This window comes from Rhyacophila brunnea, unplaced genomic scaffold, assembly GCF_057557595.1.
Source record: "Rhyacophila brunnea isolate RB1 unplaced genomic scaffold, BYU_Rbru_1.0 scaffold_2, whole genome shotgun sequence".
NCBI lineage: Eukaryota > Metazoa > Arthropoda > Insecta > Trichoptera > Rhyacophilidae > Rhyacophila > Rhyacophila brunnea.
The window spans coordinates 6,984,534-7,004,876 of record NW_028232859.1 but is presented as its reverse complement, the minus strand read 5'-3'; the positions used below and the strand labels follow the sequence as shown (position 1 = coordinate 7,004,876).

At 33.8% G+C, this 20,343-nt stretch overlaps 1 protein-coding gene and 1 non-coding gene across 2 annotated transcripts in view; both read left to right on the top strand.

Moving 5' to 3' along the window:
- LOC147071788 (uncharacterized) overlaps positions 1-20,127 on the top strand; it is a 31,329-nt gene extending 11,202 nt beyond the window's left edge. Inside the window, exons 9-13 of the mRNA XM_085947110.1 lie at positions 17,711-17,799; positions 17,918-18,019; positions 18,167-18,330; positions 18,531-18,702; positions 19,690-20,127. Coding sequence (XP_085803236.1) covers positions 17,711-17,799; positions 17,918-18,019; positions 18,167-18,330; positions 18,531-18,702; positions 19,690-19,849 — 687 coding nt within the window. The 3' untranslated portion in view covers positions 19,850-20,127. The remainder of the gene's footprint in view (positions 1-17,710; positions 17,800-17,917; positions 18,020-18,166; positions 18,331-18,530; positions 18,703-19,689) is intronic.
- LOC147071789 (small nucleolar RNA SNORA53) lies at positions 10,570-10,737 on the top strand. Its single transcript, XR_015070738.1, has one exon. It is a non-coding gene; the product is annotated as a small nucleolar RNA SNORA53 (small nucleolar RNA).
- Positions 20,128-20,343: the final 216 nt, after the last annotated feature.

The following is a 20,343-nucleotide window of genomic DNA, read 5'->3' as shown; positions in this document are numbered from 1 at the left end:
TCAATTAAATCCTGCGAAACCAAGCCATAATAGATAATAGTCAAAAAATACTCGTCTATCTATAACTAAAATTATGCAATTAAATCATACATAACTTTGGATATTTTATAGATAGAATAATATTTTTATCTATTATAGTTTGATTCAGGCAGGGCCTTATTGAATTAAAAAAAATAACCAACAATAATAATATGTGTAATATGTATTCTTAATCCAACGAAAACAAATAAGTATGAATGAAAAAGTGTGCACAATTTTGTCGTATCGCCCAAAATATACCAAAACTATTATGGTTTGGTTTAGGCAGGGTTTCATTTATTTTTTTAAACTAACCAACACCATCTTTAAGTTGTAGACTTGTTCAATGACAACGAATACGCATGACTGACAGTTTATTGTGAACTATTATGTCGAGTCTTAACAGCCCATCTCCACCCTTCGCCACTGGCTTCTACTGTTATTCGATATATTATGTGTTCTGTACATTTACATTTAAGGTGTCGAATCTCAACTCACTTATATTATAATAATGCCCAGTCCAAACCAAGATACATCGGTTCCTATACATATACAAACTTTTCAAAAGTTGTTTCAATGTTTTATGTAAATAAATATAATTTTACATTTATTCTACTTCTACTAATTCAACGTCGCTAAAAACTTTCGAAATCGCCATTAGGTAAGTATTGTAATACAAAAAGTTCAAATGAATCTCTCGTTATTGTACCAGCTCTGTGGCCTAGTTATAATTAGAGCTTGCGATTTGTGGATTTTTTTCATTTCTCGAGATTCCAGAATTCTCGAAAACATTCAATATTTTTTTTTTTCGAGAATCGAGATTCAGCTTTTCCGATTATGTCTCGGGAAATTCTTGAGGTGATATTTCTCGATCACGACCTGTAATTTATCGTCATGTAATACGTTTAGTTTCCATTTCTATAATATGTCTGTGCTTTGGCAAACAAGTGCAACGATATGTTATTGTCCGATTTTGAGAATCTCGAATCGGAGCGAATCGAAGAAAGCGTCATGCGGCTTTCGAACTTCGGTTACATTCCATCTCAAATTCCGTGAATCAGAATCAGATCACCAATAGTATAAATTGTATTATTTATTCAAACATCTACCACATTCGCTTGTCGGGCAATGAAATGTTTGAATAAAATCAAACATTTTTGACTGTACCTACGCAAATAAAATCATAATATTAACGTTGTGTAGGACCCAATTTGGGTCACGGTCCTGTTCTATGATAATGGTGTTTGCATTTTTTTTTTAACAATTTTTCATTTTAATTTAATACCCTTTTTTAAGTATGGGTTTGTGTATAAGTGTGTTTTTTTAATTTATTTCGTTTCATCATAATTTAAAATTATGTATAGATAAATCACTGTACCTATACAGTAGCCTCACATGCGATTCTCGGGTGTATTAAAATTGTTTCTATGCCAGCAAACAATACCAATAATAAGTGATGCCACTGTGTACTGATTCACAAGAACACAGCCCAAATGTTTCCGTATAGAATTAAAATAATCCCGAAACGTTGAATCGATTTTATGGCACATGCAATTTTTTTTAAACTTCCACATCGGATTGCTATTATTAATTCAAGATCTTAAATACGCGATGGTGTCGTATAGAACTAGGGTTTAGGGATTGCAATACCGATATCTCAGTATTTTTCGATACCGAAATACCGATTTTAAAAATCAGACAATACGGTATCGTAAGTGGAAACAATGTAACAAAGACGAAAGTCATGTTCAACTGCTTTACGGGCCAAAAAGAGATCCTCGTCAATAGCACTCAGCTCGAACAGGTGAAAAGCTACATCTATCTGGGACAACAAGTGTCTATAGATGGATGCATATTTGATGAAATTGTTCGCAGAGTTAAGCTAGGCTGGAGTGCTTTTGGCCGCCTGAATAATGTCTTCAAAAGTGACCTTCCACTGTGCCTAAAGCGCAAAGTGTTCAACCAGTGTGTGCTTCCTGTGATCACATATGCGTGTGAAACATGGACCCTAAGTAAAAAAGAGATCCAGAAACTTAGAGTAGTACAACGTGGTATGGAGAGGTGCATGCTGGCCATAACGCGAAAGGACAAGAAGAGGAATGAGTGGATAAGGAAACAGACAAGGGTTTGCGATGTAATAGAGTTTATTAAAAGCCTTAAATGGAGATGGGCTGGACACATAGCTCAAAGAAGAGACAATCGTTGGACAAATCTAGTCATCCAGTGTTATCCAAGAAGTAGAAAACGTCCGCAAGGTAGACCTAGAGGCCGCTAGATCGATGAAATGAAAGTTCTGCGGAAGTACGTGGCAACGCAATGCACAGGACCGAGAGAAGTGGAAGCAGCTTGAAGAAGCCATAAAAGGTTTAACAGTGATGAAGTAATAATTGTATACTATAATCATAATTGACTCGTGCCTATTTTATTACAACGTTTTTCTTAGCTCGTATTCTTATTTGTTCGGTGGTTCTTTGTCCGGTATAAATCTTGCAATCGATTTTTAACTAACTTCCCGACTATCTAGACATTTGAAACTTTTAGAATATATCAGAACACGATGCCAATGCATTTTTTTAATACTTTTAGCCATCTTTAAGTAGAATTGAATTAATTTTCAGTTAATTATGTTTTGTATGAAAAGTTATTTCGACACCATTAATGGTTGCTAGAGGGGTCTGGGGTCCTAGCTACTAAATTATTAATATATACGTGCGTTACTATGGAAATCAATATGACATGTCAAAATGACATTTCAGTATTATTTCTATCAAGTACAATTTTTTTTGATCGTTTAAGCTAGTCAAGTCAAGTTTATATGATTCAACAGAAAATTTAAAAACGTTGTACTTATTATATAAAAGTTCTTTTTATCTTGTAATTATTTTTATGTTTATCTACTAAAGAGTAGCTTATACAATAATGGAGATTTTTTTTCAACAAAAAAGTGAGCAATTTTGTGTTTAGTTTTACTGCTTACGGGATAAAACTAAAGAAATTAATTTGTGTAAAAAGTACAATAATAACTTCATAATATAAATTTATTGAAAGATCGTTCGAAGAAGAAAGTGCCAATAGTTCAACTACTAGGTATTTGTGGATATTAGCATCTCTAATATATCTTACTTTAACCCATTTTTAACGGTTTACATATATGTACCTATTTATATATTTTTTTCTCTGTAATATTGATATTTCAAAGAGATTTTTCTATCTATATTTTATTAGTGTATCTATATTCAATTTGAAATACCGAAATACCGACTATGGTATTTTCATTCGGAATTGCAATCCTTACTGGAGTCTACATAGTATGTAATAAAAATAACAAAAAAGTATATAAATGCATAAGCCTTCTCAGTTTAGTTAAACCAAATTTATAGAGCTCTTATTATCAAATGATAAAAAAAAGTTCACGCCCAATTTCGGAGTATCATTGCGTGAATTTGAATATTTACGAATTAATGGAAGATTTTATGCGTTCATACTTTATTGGTCTCACGGTGATTTTCCAGTGGAGCGCGCTATTTTATTATTTTTTGTATTTTTTTTAATTAATGCGTATTACACGAGATTTTAGAATATACAAATCGTTATCGGACAACATACTTAATTTGGAACACTTCAGAATCTTACCAAGAATGGGTGGATGCAGTTTCAAGTCCCGCTCGGTGCAAATATTTCTCAACAATAGTATTAATTGGTAAGTTTTCTGAGGTGTTTCGAGTTATGTAAATTTATCCCTCCCAAGAATCAAAATCTCTAATAAACATAGTATTGTAATATCAGTATCGACGTGTGATATAAAGTTTTGTTATTTATATTCAAGTCTGAATATCGAAAATTACACAACTTTCGATCATAATATTTTAGTCGACACTGCTAAGCAAAAAAATCTCTTAAATGCTCCCAACTTAAAAAAAACTTAAAAAGCTCCATATAAAGTAGGTTTTTTTTACAAAGTAACAAATCCCAGTACAGCAGTGAGAGGTTTACATTCGTTACGCCACGGTATATGGTTGAAAAGGTGTTGAGACATTGATTTTTGGTCGTGGGAAAGCATCATTTTTTTTTATTAATTCAACTGATGTTCACATAATAAAACTCCATAATAATAGTTTTGAGACAAAGTTTTTTTGTTGTTAATTATTCTATACTATTTCAGCAGTGGCGGCCGGTGATAATAAAATTAGGGAGTGCAAATAAAGACATGCATTTTTCTTTTCATGGTATTGAAAAAAAATCTGCAATAGCCTTCGTGGTGGAGGTAGGCGAATGCTAAACGACGCTTACATTCACGAACAGCATTTATTTGTTGTCAAAGTTACAAAGTTCAAGCCTCTGGTATGATAAGTATGATGCAAAAGGCAATAGGTACACACATTTTTCGATTTTTATTGTACCTAATTACACTTCATATGTGCTGACATAGTTACCATGTTTGTCACTCGTAACTTCCATAAATCGTAACTGATGTAAGTATTTTAGACGTGTGTCATTGAGAAAAAGCCGTAAAATTCTCATTTGTCATCCCACATCATTCTCATATGCGCGTTGTATCATTTTTATAAATACTGGGCATGGATCATTAATTTTCCAACGGGATATCACGTGTATTAAAAATTTGCCACTTTTGTACACCTCCACTCCAAAATTGCACTCCAAATGGGACTGATTTGAAAGACATTCAACATCAAAAATAATAGTAAGTATAAGTAGGTATATTGTATGTATTATGTTACTGACTTACTTTTCTGTAGATTTATTTATATTAAAATTATTTAGTGTTTAATTTTGAAATGTAAAATTATAAAATCGTATTTGTATGGTGAGATGGCTGTACCTAACTTAATTATCACAATATTACTCTAATCGATATGTTGATTGATTCAATATTAATATGGCACATCAAACAACAGAGCATTTACCTCATAACGTCATAACGTATGAAATAATAATATACCTAGTATTTTTAAATACTGCGCGGGAACCTTTTACCTACTTCATACGTACGTACAATAATATTATTATAAACGCGCCAGTCAATGGCGACATCTATCGGTTATACTTGAAGCACTAAGAGGGAGGACATTGCTCAAAGCAAGGTAAAAATTGTACGTTCAGTGAGGTTACATTTCGGCAGCATGCAAAAAAATCGTCTACGGTCGGGCACTCGGGCGGTACAGGTCGTCTTTCGAACATTCAACAAATACTATGAAAGACGTACATTTAGTATACACATCTCCAGCTCAGCGGCTGGTTAAAAATACGCCAGAAATACTTACGTGGATGCACTTAGCGGACGGGCGACAAATTAAAGATATTTTACAATAATTAATTATTACAATAAATGTAGTTATTTGAATACGTACATATTATTACATAATAATTTGGGAGATCAGTGCACATTTGCTCCTATACAAGAGCCGTCCCTGTATTTCAGTTATTCATATTGTTGTTTTTATTTAATAAAACGCATTTTTTTGTAGTACTTATTCCACTTTTAATCAATAGATTAGGACCGGTTTCGTCCGCCTCAGTGGGACATTTTGAAATTTTAAAAATGTCCCACTGAGGCGGACGAAACCGGTCGTAATCTATTGATTAAAAGTGGAATAAGTACTAAAATTGCGTTTTATTAAATAAAAACAACAATACAATGCAGTTCCACCATGAATTGACAGTTAACAAAAAAAAAAAAAACAGTTATTCATATCCACAGCTGTCATTTTTGAATTGTCCACGAACACTAATCATAAAGATTCACAAAACAAACGTTCATACTCGGATAATCATTATAGAACGAAAACGTGTACTATGTTAATATTTTGCTTCCCCCTCCCCCGCCCCTAATTCGCAACAGAAGTGTCGTCTTCGTGTAGGTACCTATATTATTTGTTTAGTATGATTTTTTAACCTGGGTACAACTATTATTACTCGACGCACGCCGCCACTGGAGATAAAATACATCGCTAGATCAACATTCCCAATTAAAAAGATCAGTGGGTCTATTGAGTGCGATTTGAATCTCTTGTTGGGGGTCCATTGTGGATTTCGGTAAAGGTCGAGCGCGCAATTTTACGCGCAGTCTTCACGAAAATTGACGCTTTTTTCAACGCAAACAAGCTATTACAGAAAACTTACCATATTTCGTAGATGAATCGTCACTAAACGCTTCATCATGTCAGATGTGTGGAATTCTAATTGTACAAGAAATACAGAATCGTCTATATCTACAGTTTCTAATAATTGTATAGTATCCTACTATAATAATTTTACATATTACCTATCATCTTCATAATATGTACTTTATTTTGTAGATAAATAAAATAATCATTACCAAAACTTTTTGTGTTTTAATTATATTTCGTTGTATTATAATCGTTAAACCCATCCAAAAATGGGTTAGTTACTTATGTTGTTATGCTTAATGCAGTTTAGGCAGTGAATAAACCATACATTCGTTTTAATCTTATATTTAAAATATATTATTACATATATAAATTTCCACAAATGAATATTATCGACCACGTCTGTCGTGTTCTGATAAAAAAGTACGAAGTTCGAAAATATCAACCTCACAGGAGAGCATTTTTAAATAATGTCCCTGTTACATGCGGTTTATAAATACATCCTAATTAAATATACTTACAACACTATTCCAAACTTGTTTCTTTTTAGTAAATAGGAATGGGCTAAGTTAAACAAACAAGTCAATATAATATACTCGATGTGAAATTAGTTGTATTTCATATAGAATTTTAATTTTGAACAGCTTTAAATTTACTTATGACGGAAGTACGTACTTTTTACGTAATCCTATCAAATCAAAGAGGTTTTAAAATTCAACCCACAGGGGAAAAAAACCTACTAAAATACAATCCCACATACCTACTATTACGTGAAATACATTATGCCCAAAAAGAATATATTATTATCTATTTGATACAATAACTAACTGACTGTCATTTCCCAGTAACTGTAAATTCTTAGTATGTTGTATTTTTTTTACATAATAATATTGTACATTATAATATTATAGTGTCACATTATATTTTAATTTTCGATCTTTTTTTCTATTTCTTCGAACCCATACCGACTGCCATGGTAAATACAATTATAATAAGGTATATAAATGTATGTATTGAGATACAGATAATAAATAGACCATATTTAAATAATAAATAAAATATACGTCTAGGAAGTTACGCGAATAAAACATTGTCTTTTCCTCTATTGAAACCAGCGACAATAGTCCTTCCCGGAATCTGGCAGATCTTTGATTCGGTTGCTAATATTATGAATTATTTTTTTATGCTGTGTAGATTTATCGGAATCGATTTTATTGGTCGGAATGAAATCGATCAGATTAATAATATTTCTACGCCATAAATTATAGAAATTCCGAAACCCGTTTCTCCGTTTAACAAATTACTTAAACGTTAAGCGATGACACGGTGGTTAAAATATCCCGCGGTTTTGTTTTTTTCAACACACTGCGGTCCACCCATAGATCATTGAAATTGCTCACGGCTTATTTTATAAACGTTATCCATTTTAGTTAATGGAAAATCAACTAACCTTTAACGCTTATTGTAGCCAAATATCAATTTACCTCGGTTTGCCGTTTTAAATTTATAATTTAATATCTACTTGCAATTGATTATAATTGAGGAACTAAGGATTAAAGAGGTAGGTACACGTGACATACGTTTACGAGTTAGGAGTAGATTTCACGTAACCACATATCTACTTACGGATTTGGATTACATTCCATGAACTCCTGTATATAAAATGTTGATATTATTTTCATATCAACGTATTTCAATTTGAATATCTTGGCCTGATTCATACCGCTTCAAACCCTAATAAACATGAATACATACGTATCAATATAGTTTCTTGTCATAGTAACAATATGCCCACAGAACAGATAATAAATAGAATACCGATATGCTATATTCAATACGCCGCATGTTGATGCAGGCTTTTGAATGTGCGAGTGTCCTACGAAAATGAAGCACACATGCACGTGCAATAGTGTATGTAATACATCAACATTAAATGAGCGTAACTGCATAAACCGAGAGCAGTTTTCAGTATTCGACGTAAAACGTATTCTTGACACGTGTGTAAGTTAAACACGGATTCTTCCTTACTCGAGTCGGTTACCTGCTATCGCCTTACCCGTTATGTATTTCAGTTCCCATTATTTCTGAGTTCCCTGAATATGCCATTCTAAAGTCAGACTTTGTTTGCCTTTGAATAATGTGGCATTTATAATCGCAACTTTGAACTCACTACCGTGCTTGATTTGTCTGCTTGTGCACGTGGATTTCATTAATCCACAGCTCACCATAATATGTTCTTGTTCTAGGCCTAGCTAGGGTTAGGTTTGAATAAATTATCTCATAAAATTACATTAAAACCGCCGTATAGCCAACTCCTCTTCGATTCGATAACAGGTTTCAGAGATTATTTTTAATTGACATTAACTGCAAAAATATCAGCTGGGAATTGATTATTTCTTTTCACAAGCATTGACTTTTTAAATTGCCGGTCGTGGATGTGTTTCAAAATCGCAGAATGATATTTTGAAAACCGCGGGAAACCGCTCGGGGCGCGCGTTCCCTTTTCAAAATAATATTTTTCGTTCTTTGAAGGCGTCACACGGCGATCGACATTCGGCCAGTCACACTCCTTTTTTCTATATCATCATTTTATTATCGAGGAGATTAAAATTGTTTAACTGTTTCTTATTAAAAATAACTAATTACACATATTAATTGAGCTGGTATTAACGTGGTAGAACTCCATTAGGTATAATGGTTCCGAAATAAAATGTTTGCTAATTTTACAATATTTTAGTTATTTTACAGGTTTTTTATGCTAATAAACCCATCGTCAAAACGATCCAAATATTATATCCAATGCTAAAATTTTTAATATCATATCAGAGACAAGGGTCATCGATTTAACCTCATAGGTCATAGAGCAAGTGGTTGGTACCAAGTTTAGTCAAAATTGTAAAGTTAATTGAATTAATACATTTTTTATTCCTTCAATACATTCACCACATACAAAATATGTAATAAGGTTTATCGTCCATAATAAACTTTCTCAAGTGCAACTGGGTAGCAAAATTTAACGTTTGCCATACTGGAAGCCTGGAGAAAGATCTATAACAGAGGTATAATTATGTATGTGAAAAGGAGACATCTGGTAAATTTCTAATTTAGTAGAATAGGCGGGAAAATCGTGGATTATACATTTCTTTATTATATTATTACATACATACATGAAATAAACACAAAAAACAGCAGTCATTCAACGTGTGAAATAACAACATAAGTTTTGTTGAATAAGAAATTGACAAGCAAGTGATGTTCGTAAATTATTTCTTGTTCATAGTTTAAATGCCGTAGGTACGAGTACCTATGTCAAAATAAATATCATCCTATTCATCCGTAAACATTTGTGATGACGCGTCGAATCTGGCATCTCGCTGGCATCCGACGGGAGTCGGGACGATGATTGGCATTGTCGGAAGCCGTTTCGCTCACTTCACTTCACTTCTGGCTTCCATTCGACTCTTCGAGATGGTGATTTGTGATGCGTCAACACTTAGCCCCTAACAATGCACGTATAATCAAAGAACTATCAGAGGCCGGCCGACTCGCGGGGCGCTATCACCACCGCAGTCCAAATCATCAAGATAGACTTAAAGGGAACCTATTTGGAATCTAGATATTCCGTATTAGTAATTTTGAAGGCAAATCAATTTTCGAATCGTATGATTGTATTTATAACAAGTTCATTATCTTCCTCTTCTATTGGCAGCCCGAAAATAAAATGGCGGCTCGAGTTCTGGTTTGAAGTCTGTTGTTTTATTTACATAATCTACATACGCATTTCTCGGTATTTTGTGTGATTATACATTTAAAAAATAATGGTCAATATATTACTTTTGGTTGCCCAAATAAAATTGACGATGAAATATCTTTCAAAAAGCTAAGTTTTATATGTATGTAAATGATTGAGCGGTTTTCTTTTAAATTATTAATAACCATGTCCTTGCTTTATCGTACAAGGAGGCTGTTAGTAATTTTGAACAATCACAAACACCCAGGCTTTGAGAAAAACACAAATATTGTGTCCTCACCGGGATCGAAGTCAGAACTCTCGGGTGGAAGGCCAGCGCCTTACGCACTGCACCACGAGAGCCGCCTGATTGTGCGGTTGAGCCCGATGGGCACCGTGGAGTTTCAAACTGAAGAAAGGAATAACCTAGGACGTATAATATGGAAAGTATGGTAAGCGGGGTAATTTGTTCCTGAAATCGAAAGTTATGGTTAACTTTGATAATAATGTGTCAGTACGTCCTCAATGCAATATATACTTTACTTGATTAAACTAATTGTAAATTATTGTTTGTTTAATTGTGCAACGGGATAATGTTCCATCGATTATTACATGACTATTGCATTGTTTATTCTCTACTGATAAGTTAACTATTGTTGTGTTGCAATTCCTCTCGGCAGTCGATATGTTATACGCACACTCCTTAGATCCGTTTCCGTTTTTTCCTAAGGAAACGCTTGAGTCATAAGTGTGCAAAAGAACAGTACCTCCATCTTCAGTCCGCATGCTCTTAAATCTCAAATTGAGCGCTTATTGCCCTCTTTTCTATGGATTAAGAGCTTAGCTGATGACGGGGAACACAAAATAACTAAGTATATTTATTATATTCTAAACAAGGTTAATAGCGCTTGTACACTTGCATGGATTTACTGGCAGCAATAGCGCGTATTTAAAACTATCGTGACAATAACTGTTTACACGTAAAAGTGCTGACTGTCTCTCCAATCTCATTCTTCAAGAGTAAGCAAGACGCGATGTTGACATTGTATAGTACCTACTATTTGACAGGTAGTGAAAATCGGTTAACCTCAAAATGTGTATACTTAGTTCCTTTTTTTTTGCCGGCAGGTTCGCCACTATCATTCTAGAGCGCAGGCGCAGATCGAAAAAACTCCCACTGTCGCATGAAAATTCAGAAACTTCCAAACATTTTTGATTCAAGCAAGCATGCTTGCAACTGCAGGATAATACATGTTTACCCATACATTTTCTTGTTATGGCCGCGATAATACTTACTGTCAACAGTAAATCCATGCACATGTAAACAGGGTATTATTTATTATAACAGTCGTTTGATTGACCCCGTAAGTGTATAGGTACCTACTGTGAACTAATATCGCTCGATTAATTTATCAACTGCAAGGTTTTCAAAGTTACATTAAAATTATTATATTTACTGATTTATAAAGATTGTTGAATAAGTATACAATTTTACTTCATGCGACATACAAAAATATAATTAAAGAAGAAATCTTTGAATTAAATTAAATTAGTTAAATTAAGTTAAATTTAATTAAATTAACACAGGTACCTAAATTATTATTGCTGCCTACAGGGAGGCATCTCTTGAACCCTTGCGCCCATGTTACATTACTATTTTTTAACGACTGTTAATCTAAAAATACATATAGGCAGGGCTTTTTTTAAAAAAAAAAGGTGCCGGAACTCACTTCATGTCAAGCTTTTTACTAAATAAAATTATATTCAAATGTCACTTAAATGAAATTTAAAGGAGCTATGCCACGAAGCGAACAAAAAAAGGTTGATTTTTACGATAATTTTTTATTTTAGTCAAAACAAAGCTACAGAAACAATAAAATACATACATTATATTTGAAATATATTGTACAAATAAGACTAAATAAGACTAACTTTAAAATATAATTGTAAATACATATGTAATGTATTTATTTATGAACTTGAATAAAAGTTTAGAGTGATTTCCAAAGTTTTTTCCAATTCTCGTCTGATACATCATCTCGATTCCTTTTCTTAGTGTTAGAGTCTAAGGCCGAATGTCTTCCTTTAAGTAACCACCTATCAACATATTTTGAAGGATCGAAAAGTGTCAAGGGTGGTCCCACGAGTTTGATGAACAAGAGTGCCGAAACTGTTTTAGTGTTTAACGAAGCTCTTGTTGGGGTAATAATAAGATTCATTTGCGAAAACCCCCGTTCACATTCACTTGAAGAAATGGGAATAGAATTCAGAGCATATACCAAACGCAAGAGTTTTTCAGAATATGTCTTTTCGAGAATGTATTCGCGAAATCCACGAATCATTTCTCGTTCATCTAGTTGTAGCCTGATCGAAATGTTTCTAATTTCCATCTCTCCAAATGTCAACCGATTATCAATGTCTTCAGGCCAATATTTTTGGTCAAGTACGCGAGCCCAAAGTGCAAACTCAACATCTTTATTATCTAGCAGCCTTTTTTCAATTGACGTTTTCAACGTGGAATAAAATATTTTCGGATCAATAGGAGGATCATTTTTAGAAACTTTTTCGTGAAGTAAAACTCCACGAAAATGCAGATTGCTTATAGCAGCTGCAGCACATTTATAATAGGGTCCAAAATTCTGTTTTCTTTCTTCAAAAACTTGAACGAGTTCATTTATTTTTCGATTTGCAATGTAAAGGTTCACATTGCGATTTTGTAGGTCCAAACTAAGTTCCGACAATTCTTGGAGAGCGTCGCACATCAATGCTAGATCCAATAAAAATGCTGTTGATGTTATTTTGTTCTTTAAGCCACTGTAAGTACACTTGTCATTTTTATCTCTTGTAGGGTCATTCATCGCTTCTTCAAAATGACGCACAAGGGATTCATAATTATTCCACACAGCCGAAACTGAACGAAAACTAGATGCCACCCATCGGGTACTTAAAACTCTTCCGATTTTCAGTACCTCAACGCCTAGTGATTCTGCACATAAATGCAACTCTCTATTATTTTTCGGCGACGCGTGGTATAAAACATAAAGTTTATCAATAAATGATTTGAATCTATTGATCCCTGAAATTTTTTTTACAACATCACTTACTGATAATTCTAATCTGTGATTAGTACAATGCCAAACTATAATTGAAGGAAATTTTTCTGTCAGCAATTTTTTCACTCCATTTTTAGAACCTAACATCACAGCAGCGCCGTCGCATGCAACCGAAACTAAATATTTTTTTAAATATTCTTCTGTCATCCCATATAAATCAAGAGATTGGAGTAATGATTCAAATATTCCTTTTGCCGTTACGTCTTTAAGTTCAATCAAATCCAAAAACAAATTAATTGGTGAATTCATTCCAACACTTTCGACACAGCATCGAACATACACAATGAGGGTGGTTTTTTGGCTTATGGTGGTAGACTCATCAATTATCAAAGAAATTATATTTTTCGATTGAACAATTTCTTTGAAAACATTTTTTCTCATTTCATCACATATATGATTTACAATGTTAACACATGCGTTAGTGGAATGGAGAATATGACCCATTTCGATCCCATTTAGTTCTTGGAGATTAATTTCACTTTCAAACATATTGAATGATTGATTTTCCTTAGCTACTTTATATGCAGTTCGAAAAATGTTTGCTGTTATTACTTTTTCGCGAGATAACGATTTTAAAAAAGTATTTTCAATCTGCTTTTTTTTGGCTTCAGAAATGATTTTTAACGCTGCTTTGTGTGCAATAGATCCTCTGTGATCGAAAAATTTTTTTCGAAGTGACCCCAATTGTAGCTTCCTCTCTTTCCCAGAATACGTGATTTCATTATTGGCCCATTCTTTGGATATTTTCATTCCCATTGTCGTTTCAGTTCCAAGAGTTCCAACGTTTCTGCAAATTGTGCAGCCAAGTTTCATTTTGTGTACGTTCAACCATTCGTTTTTTGAGCAAAAATCGTTTTTTTGATCTAATGACCAGCAGTCTGGCCAATCGTTTTGAGTTCGACCTTGATCCCCGAGATCAGCTAGAGATGATTCAGGAACATCTACATGTACCGATATTTCCATATCTTCTGTCATCGTTTCTGTTTTGAGCTTTTTATTTGCGGAATCGGCGCCGCTGCCGGTGGTTGAGAAGTAACAGGAAATTTTTTTCATATTTAAACTTGGGGTTGCACTAAATAATATATAAAATAGTTGCACAACACGTAATCGTAACACAAACTGACTAAACAAACGTAAATAACAATATACGCAGATGCTGCCATGCGATAAACGTCAAACTGTCAAAATCATAATACGCAGCATACGTATGAAGCTAGTTACATACGCATGTTTGCTATTTAAACTATACGGTTACTTCACTAACACTAACACGCCAACATTCAAAATAGCTTCCACCTGTACCTTATTTTATCATTTTAACGAATTATTATTGTAATTACTTAAGCGCAAATATTTTTTCGTTTAATTGATTTTGAAATAAAACCGTGAAAAAAGGTGCCGGAACGCCGTTCCACCGCGTTAAATGGAAAAAAAAGCCCTGCATATAGGTATTATCGTCTCATCGTATAGTAGAAGCTAGCGTATCAGGATTTAAACCAGTAGATCCGGGCTTGAATCCTGCTGGTTGGGTGAAATACCTAAATGCTGTTTTTTCGATCCACACGTGTATTTGCTTCAATCTACGCCATATGCATTGGTAATGCTATCCTCTTACTTTTTCCTTCATTCCAGTATCGCCACGTTGTGAAGTTATACATATTATTTAATCTTGGAACGAAAATTCACCCTTTTACTCTATTGATGTCGATGTATGTAATCTATTCGCAGTTTTGTAATTATTGATTCTCACATTTTGTGATTCTTCGTGTTAATTTAATGAATGAACGTTTTTTGTGTATTCGTATTAAACTATCAAAAATTTTTAATAGTCTAATACCGACTTTAGAAGCCATAATTAATTCGGCACATTAATAATTGTTGAGGCCCCACAATGTTAAGGTAATCTGGCATTCTTGTGTTATAGTTTACTTATTCAACATGGCGAATAATTGTGATGTTTCAAATTATTTAGAATACATACATGATGAGAGAATAAACTATGTAATGGTCTCGCGCCGTAATATCCCCTCGCCACACGCTCCGAATATGATACAATGGTGTCCCAAAAGGCCGAAATAAATGAGTAGGTAGATATTATTATATTATTGCTATGACGTTGCTGCCGCCGACTGAATTCAATGCACCATGTAAATGAGTATCCACGAGTGGGATTCGAACTCAGATACGTCTCTACTCCTTTGTGTTAATTCTCCACTATCTACACGGTGACGGCAATCTAACAATTACCTGGACCTGATAAATTTTACTGCTTTTTCAAACAGTTTTCAAAATTACCTTTGTTTTAGTTACGATGTTTTTTTTCCAAATATAGAGAACGTTTTGCTATTGGCTACCTCTTGAAATTTATTATAATAATAAAAAAGGTGCCGGATCTCACTTTTTGTCAAGCTTTTTACTTAAGAAAATCAAATTCAAATATCATTTATATGAAATTTATGACAGCTTTTCCTGTGCCACGAACCGCGTAAACATTTTTTTTGACAATTTGTCAAATCTAAAGTTAAACAAACAAACAAATACAAATATACAACTAAAATTGTACAAAATAAAACTATAAATAACATCATAAAACTTACCCTTATTTGAATAAAAGTTTATAGAAAGTTTTGTCCAATTCTCGTCTGGCAAATCGTCTCGATTCCTCTTCTTAGTGTTAGTGTCTATGGCTGAATGTCGTCCTCCGAGTAACCACCGATCAACGTATTTTGAATGATCAAAAAGCGCCAATTTTACCATTTTGACGAATTATATAAATATGGATTGTAATTATGCAAGCGCGAACATTGTTTCGTCTAATTGCTTTTGAAACATTAAAAATTCCGCCAAAAAAGGTGCCGGAACGCTGTTCCACCGCATTACATCACAAAAAAAGCTCTAGATTTAGGTAACTATCGAGTTATATGAACTAACGTGATGGGGCTTATATTATCTGATACGTTAGTACGTCACTTTAACTAATTAAAGAACATAATACATTATGCTCATGTTTGATTAAGTAATTGCTCACCTATATTAAAGTATGTCCGATAAATAAATTACGTCAAATAGGTATATGATATATCAATTGACCTTGGTAGAATTCACTCTGTAGAATTATATTTTATAATGATATAATTATATTAAATTCTACAAATTTATTTACTATTACAGCCAACATCGAGATTATGAAAATAAAAATACGCGTCTTTGCTTGACTATTTTACTTGTAGAGAGAGAGGTAAAAGTTTACCTCTGTAATTACTTATTAATTAAAATAATACAATGTTTCTTTTAATAAAGAATTCGCCATTAAATTGTCTAGTAATTACACTTAAACTAAAAGGTCATCCATGGACTGAAACCGTATGCGGTTTAGATCCGTGTCCCATACTAAACTTATGATTTTTGTTCATGAAAATCAATGACATTAATATGGACGAATCATCTGGAAAAGAAAATGACACTCACTTTATTGTCGGGTCTGCCGAATGGCATAATCTGTTCTAACGCCATTACAATAAAGGTGATATTGCTATAAATTCCTGATGCTTTTTGTTGGGTCTGCCGAATGGTTCGGTTCGAACGGGTTCGCTCAAATGAACATTGACATTAGAAACACTGCTCTAACGCCATTACAATAAAGGTCATATTGCTATAAATTCACGATGCGTTATATCGCATAATGAAATTGCGTGACGTCTACCTATACATGCGAATGCGCGAATTTGCTTGCTAGCTACTGTATTGAGTGCGTCGTCCATTAATAATGTCATTGATGAAAATATATTTCCAAGAACAGAAAAGATAAGCTTAGTATAGCACACGGTTCTAAACCGCATACGGCTTCAGTCCATGGATGGCCTATAAGTAATGCCAATAGGTCTGATTATCATATTATGTCACTTAATAATTATCATTTTTTTTGTAAACTTTATAAGTACAATTTTATCTTAAAATCAGAATAACCGCCGTCCATAAATTGCCTCAATTTTATAACATATTATATGCTTCGTAAATGCTTTTAGTCCCCAAATAAAGAACCATAATAACCACACCTATCATGGACCCTGTGAATGACAAATTTTATTTCAAGAGCTGTATGTAGGTATAGCATTTTAAGTTTTGACAAAATAGATAATATGCTGAGTATACCCTGTACTCTCGATGCTACAGATTCGTTTTCTTTTATTTGGCTGAACCGTACGCCACTGCAGCGTTTAACTAATGATCTTTTTATAACGCATGCCCGATCTGAAATATGTATTTAAAAGTAGCGACCATTAGACTAAATCGTTTTAATACTGATCGATTAATATCTCGGAATGTTTTTATAGTTGATGTCTTGTAATCTTAAGAGGCCAGACATACTAAGCTGGATTTTCGTGTTGGCAATTCGCATTTTTATCGAATCCAACATCCATTTTACCTAGTTTACCGATTTAAAATTATTTATATTGATTTTATGAAAATGTTCGTCTTTCTCCAATGGCACTGACCGCAGAAGCACAAACCTCTACAAGCCAGACTGGTCAGGCAGCCCCAACGCGTCTCCTCTTCATTTAATTAATTCAGCTGACCTTTTTCTTTGTATCCAGGGTGTTGGATGAGTCATTGCTCAAATTAAAAATCTAGAAACATACGAAGACAATGTTTGATTCAATTAACGTTATTCTTTATCACATTTAGATATCAATGATTGACTAGTCCATTTTTAATTTTAGGACGTAGCTGCCAGAGGCCTGGACCTTCCTCACGTAGACTGCATCGTCCAGTACACCGGCCCTATCAGTGCAACGGACTACGTTCACAGGTAAACATAATATCACTTCCCTGACTTAAGCATCTCTTTTCACAATATTACTTAATTACCAACGTTATGGATAGAATTAAGTATTGTAATTTAAATACAACATTTTTCCCATTCACAGAGTTGGCAGAACTGCACGGGCTGGAAATGTGGGAACAGCCATTATGATGTTGCTACCGTCAGAAATATTGTTCGTCAGACAACTTGAAGAAAGACGAATTAGGTTGGTATTTCTGATATTAATTTCCATCACGTTATTCGTCTTAGGTATATAGGTGACAATTTTATTACAGGACAAATTTATAATATTTATACTCACCGTATATAACTTAAAACATTATTTTATTCATATATGTCGTCTATTTTTTAGATTGCATCAAGAAGAAATGGAGACCTCCCTGTCATCTCTCGGTGGCGGGGCCCGCGCTCCAAAGGGTGGCCTGGACCCAAACCAGGCCGCAGCTGCAGCTTTGCAACAAACATTCGAAGAACTGGTTGCGGCAGATAATCAGCTGCATCTGAAGGGCTGCAAAGGTAAGATAAAAAAACATTACGGCCAATATAATGAAGACATGGCAACTTTTGAACTGATTGATTATAAATCGTCAATATACGCAAAATCTACATACAAAAATGTAATATCGTCCTTTATTCGTTTTAGATTAAATTTAAAAGATTTGTAGACTTATATCTACCTTTTCATAAATAATTTTGGTATCATTTTATTGACATAGCCTTCACATCTTGGCTGAGATTCTACTCAACGTATCCTCGCGAAGCCAGAGCGGCGTTCGACAGGAATGCGTTGCACGCGGGTCACGCAGCCAGGGCTCTGGCCCTCAGAGATACTCCCAAAATGATTGCATCCCAAGTGCCAAGAAACGAACCAGCTCCTAATGAGAAAAGGTAATCAACTCGATTTAAAATATTTGCCAATGATAATTCAATAATAGTCACATGGCTATAATACGTAATGTAAGAAGCAATCACTGATCGATTGAATACATACAGCACTATCTGACGAAAGGATAGTGATAGCTAACTCACGTTCAATTTTCCTTTGTATCTGGTGAATTGCACTTGACCTCAGTAGAAAAAAAACCTTTGCAGTTTTTGATCACCCTTAATTTACTTCTTGCTTCAAACCCTCGCCAGCCAGATTTTTGTGATTCTCTCTGTTATTATTCGTGTTTTTCATCTTAGCTCGCATCCTCCGCCCAAAAAAACTTTCTATAAGTAGTAAAACCAGAAAAATGTGATTAAAAACTAAAGAGAAATACGCTAAACGCACGTCTCGCGCGTCATTTAAGTCAGGAGTGGAATATGTGACTTTCTCCGTGTAGTGTTCGCGTGGAAACGGTAACAGAATTCCTACGTCATGCATATGCTCGAGTTTTCACGCTGTCTCTACGAAGCGACTGTGCTAAAAATAATGTACCCTGCCAATAAAATTGTTGTAAGTTCGTCACAGAATAACCCTTGCTAACGCTGAAGATGACATTGAGAGAATCTAATTAACATACTTAACTAATTTTCTCCATAACGTCCATAACGCCTTTTTACCCTCAATAGCATCTTTATTTTATGCTATTTGCTATTCTAACAAAAGTTGACAAAATGTATAATTAGTTATAATAATGTTTGATCAAGTGAGCCACAAAATAACTTGACATTACCTGCATAATTATTAAAAAATACACATATCCATGGAGCAGTAATTAGATGCACTAATGTAACTTAAAATTTTCCTTTCACACGCGTTTGTTCGTCAAATTTCCTTTTTTCAATACCTAACCTCCAAGAGCACAATAATTTTCGTAGGTCATTTTTCATATTCCCCTTTTTATACAGCACACCTTGTAATAACCTTGCTTATGCATTTGTTTAATTCAGGAAAGAAAGTGACATGAAAAAGAAAAGACCAGAGAAGATGCCAGCAGGATTCGACTCAAGACCTACCTCTTTCAAGTCGGCAAAGCGAGACAGGGAGATGATGGTGGGAGAGTTCGAGAGCGGGATGGGGCCACTCAAGAAGAAGAAGAAGAAAACGTAATTTTAGATGTCTTTATGATGGAATAATATGGAGAATAAATACAGTTTATTACTTACAAATCTTTGTTATAAAATCAACTTGCTATAAATTAATGTTAATTAGGTGCCTACCTATTTAAGTTGTATCATTTGGCATTATAACAATTCAATTAATTATCTGTATGAAACACAAAACATAAAGCAACAGAGCCACATAATAAATATAGCTTAAAATAATTTATTTTTATCAATTTTACTTTGATGATTTAATTATTTTAAATAAATATTTTTTTTATGAAATTTTGTTTTATTTATATACCCTACCGTTGTAGTTTTTGTATTTTCTTTGTGTCGTTTTATGGCAATAATAAAAGAAAATAATGATGATTATTATGTAACTCTGTTGAATATCGTGGGCACTCGTAAATATATCTTTACCGAGCGAGCTGACTGACCCTCTACCCGCCACTGTTCTCTACTTTTCTCATGACATAATAAAGTATGCCGCCAGTAAAA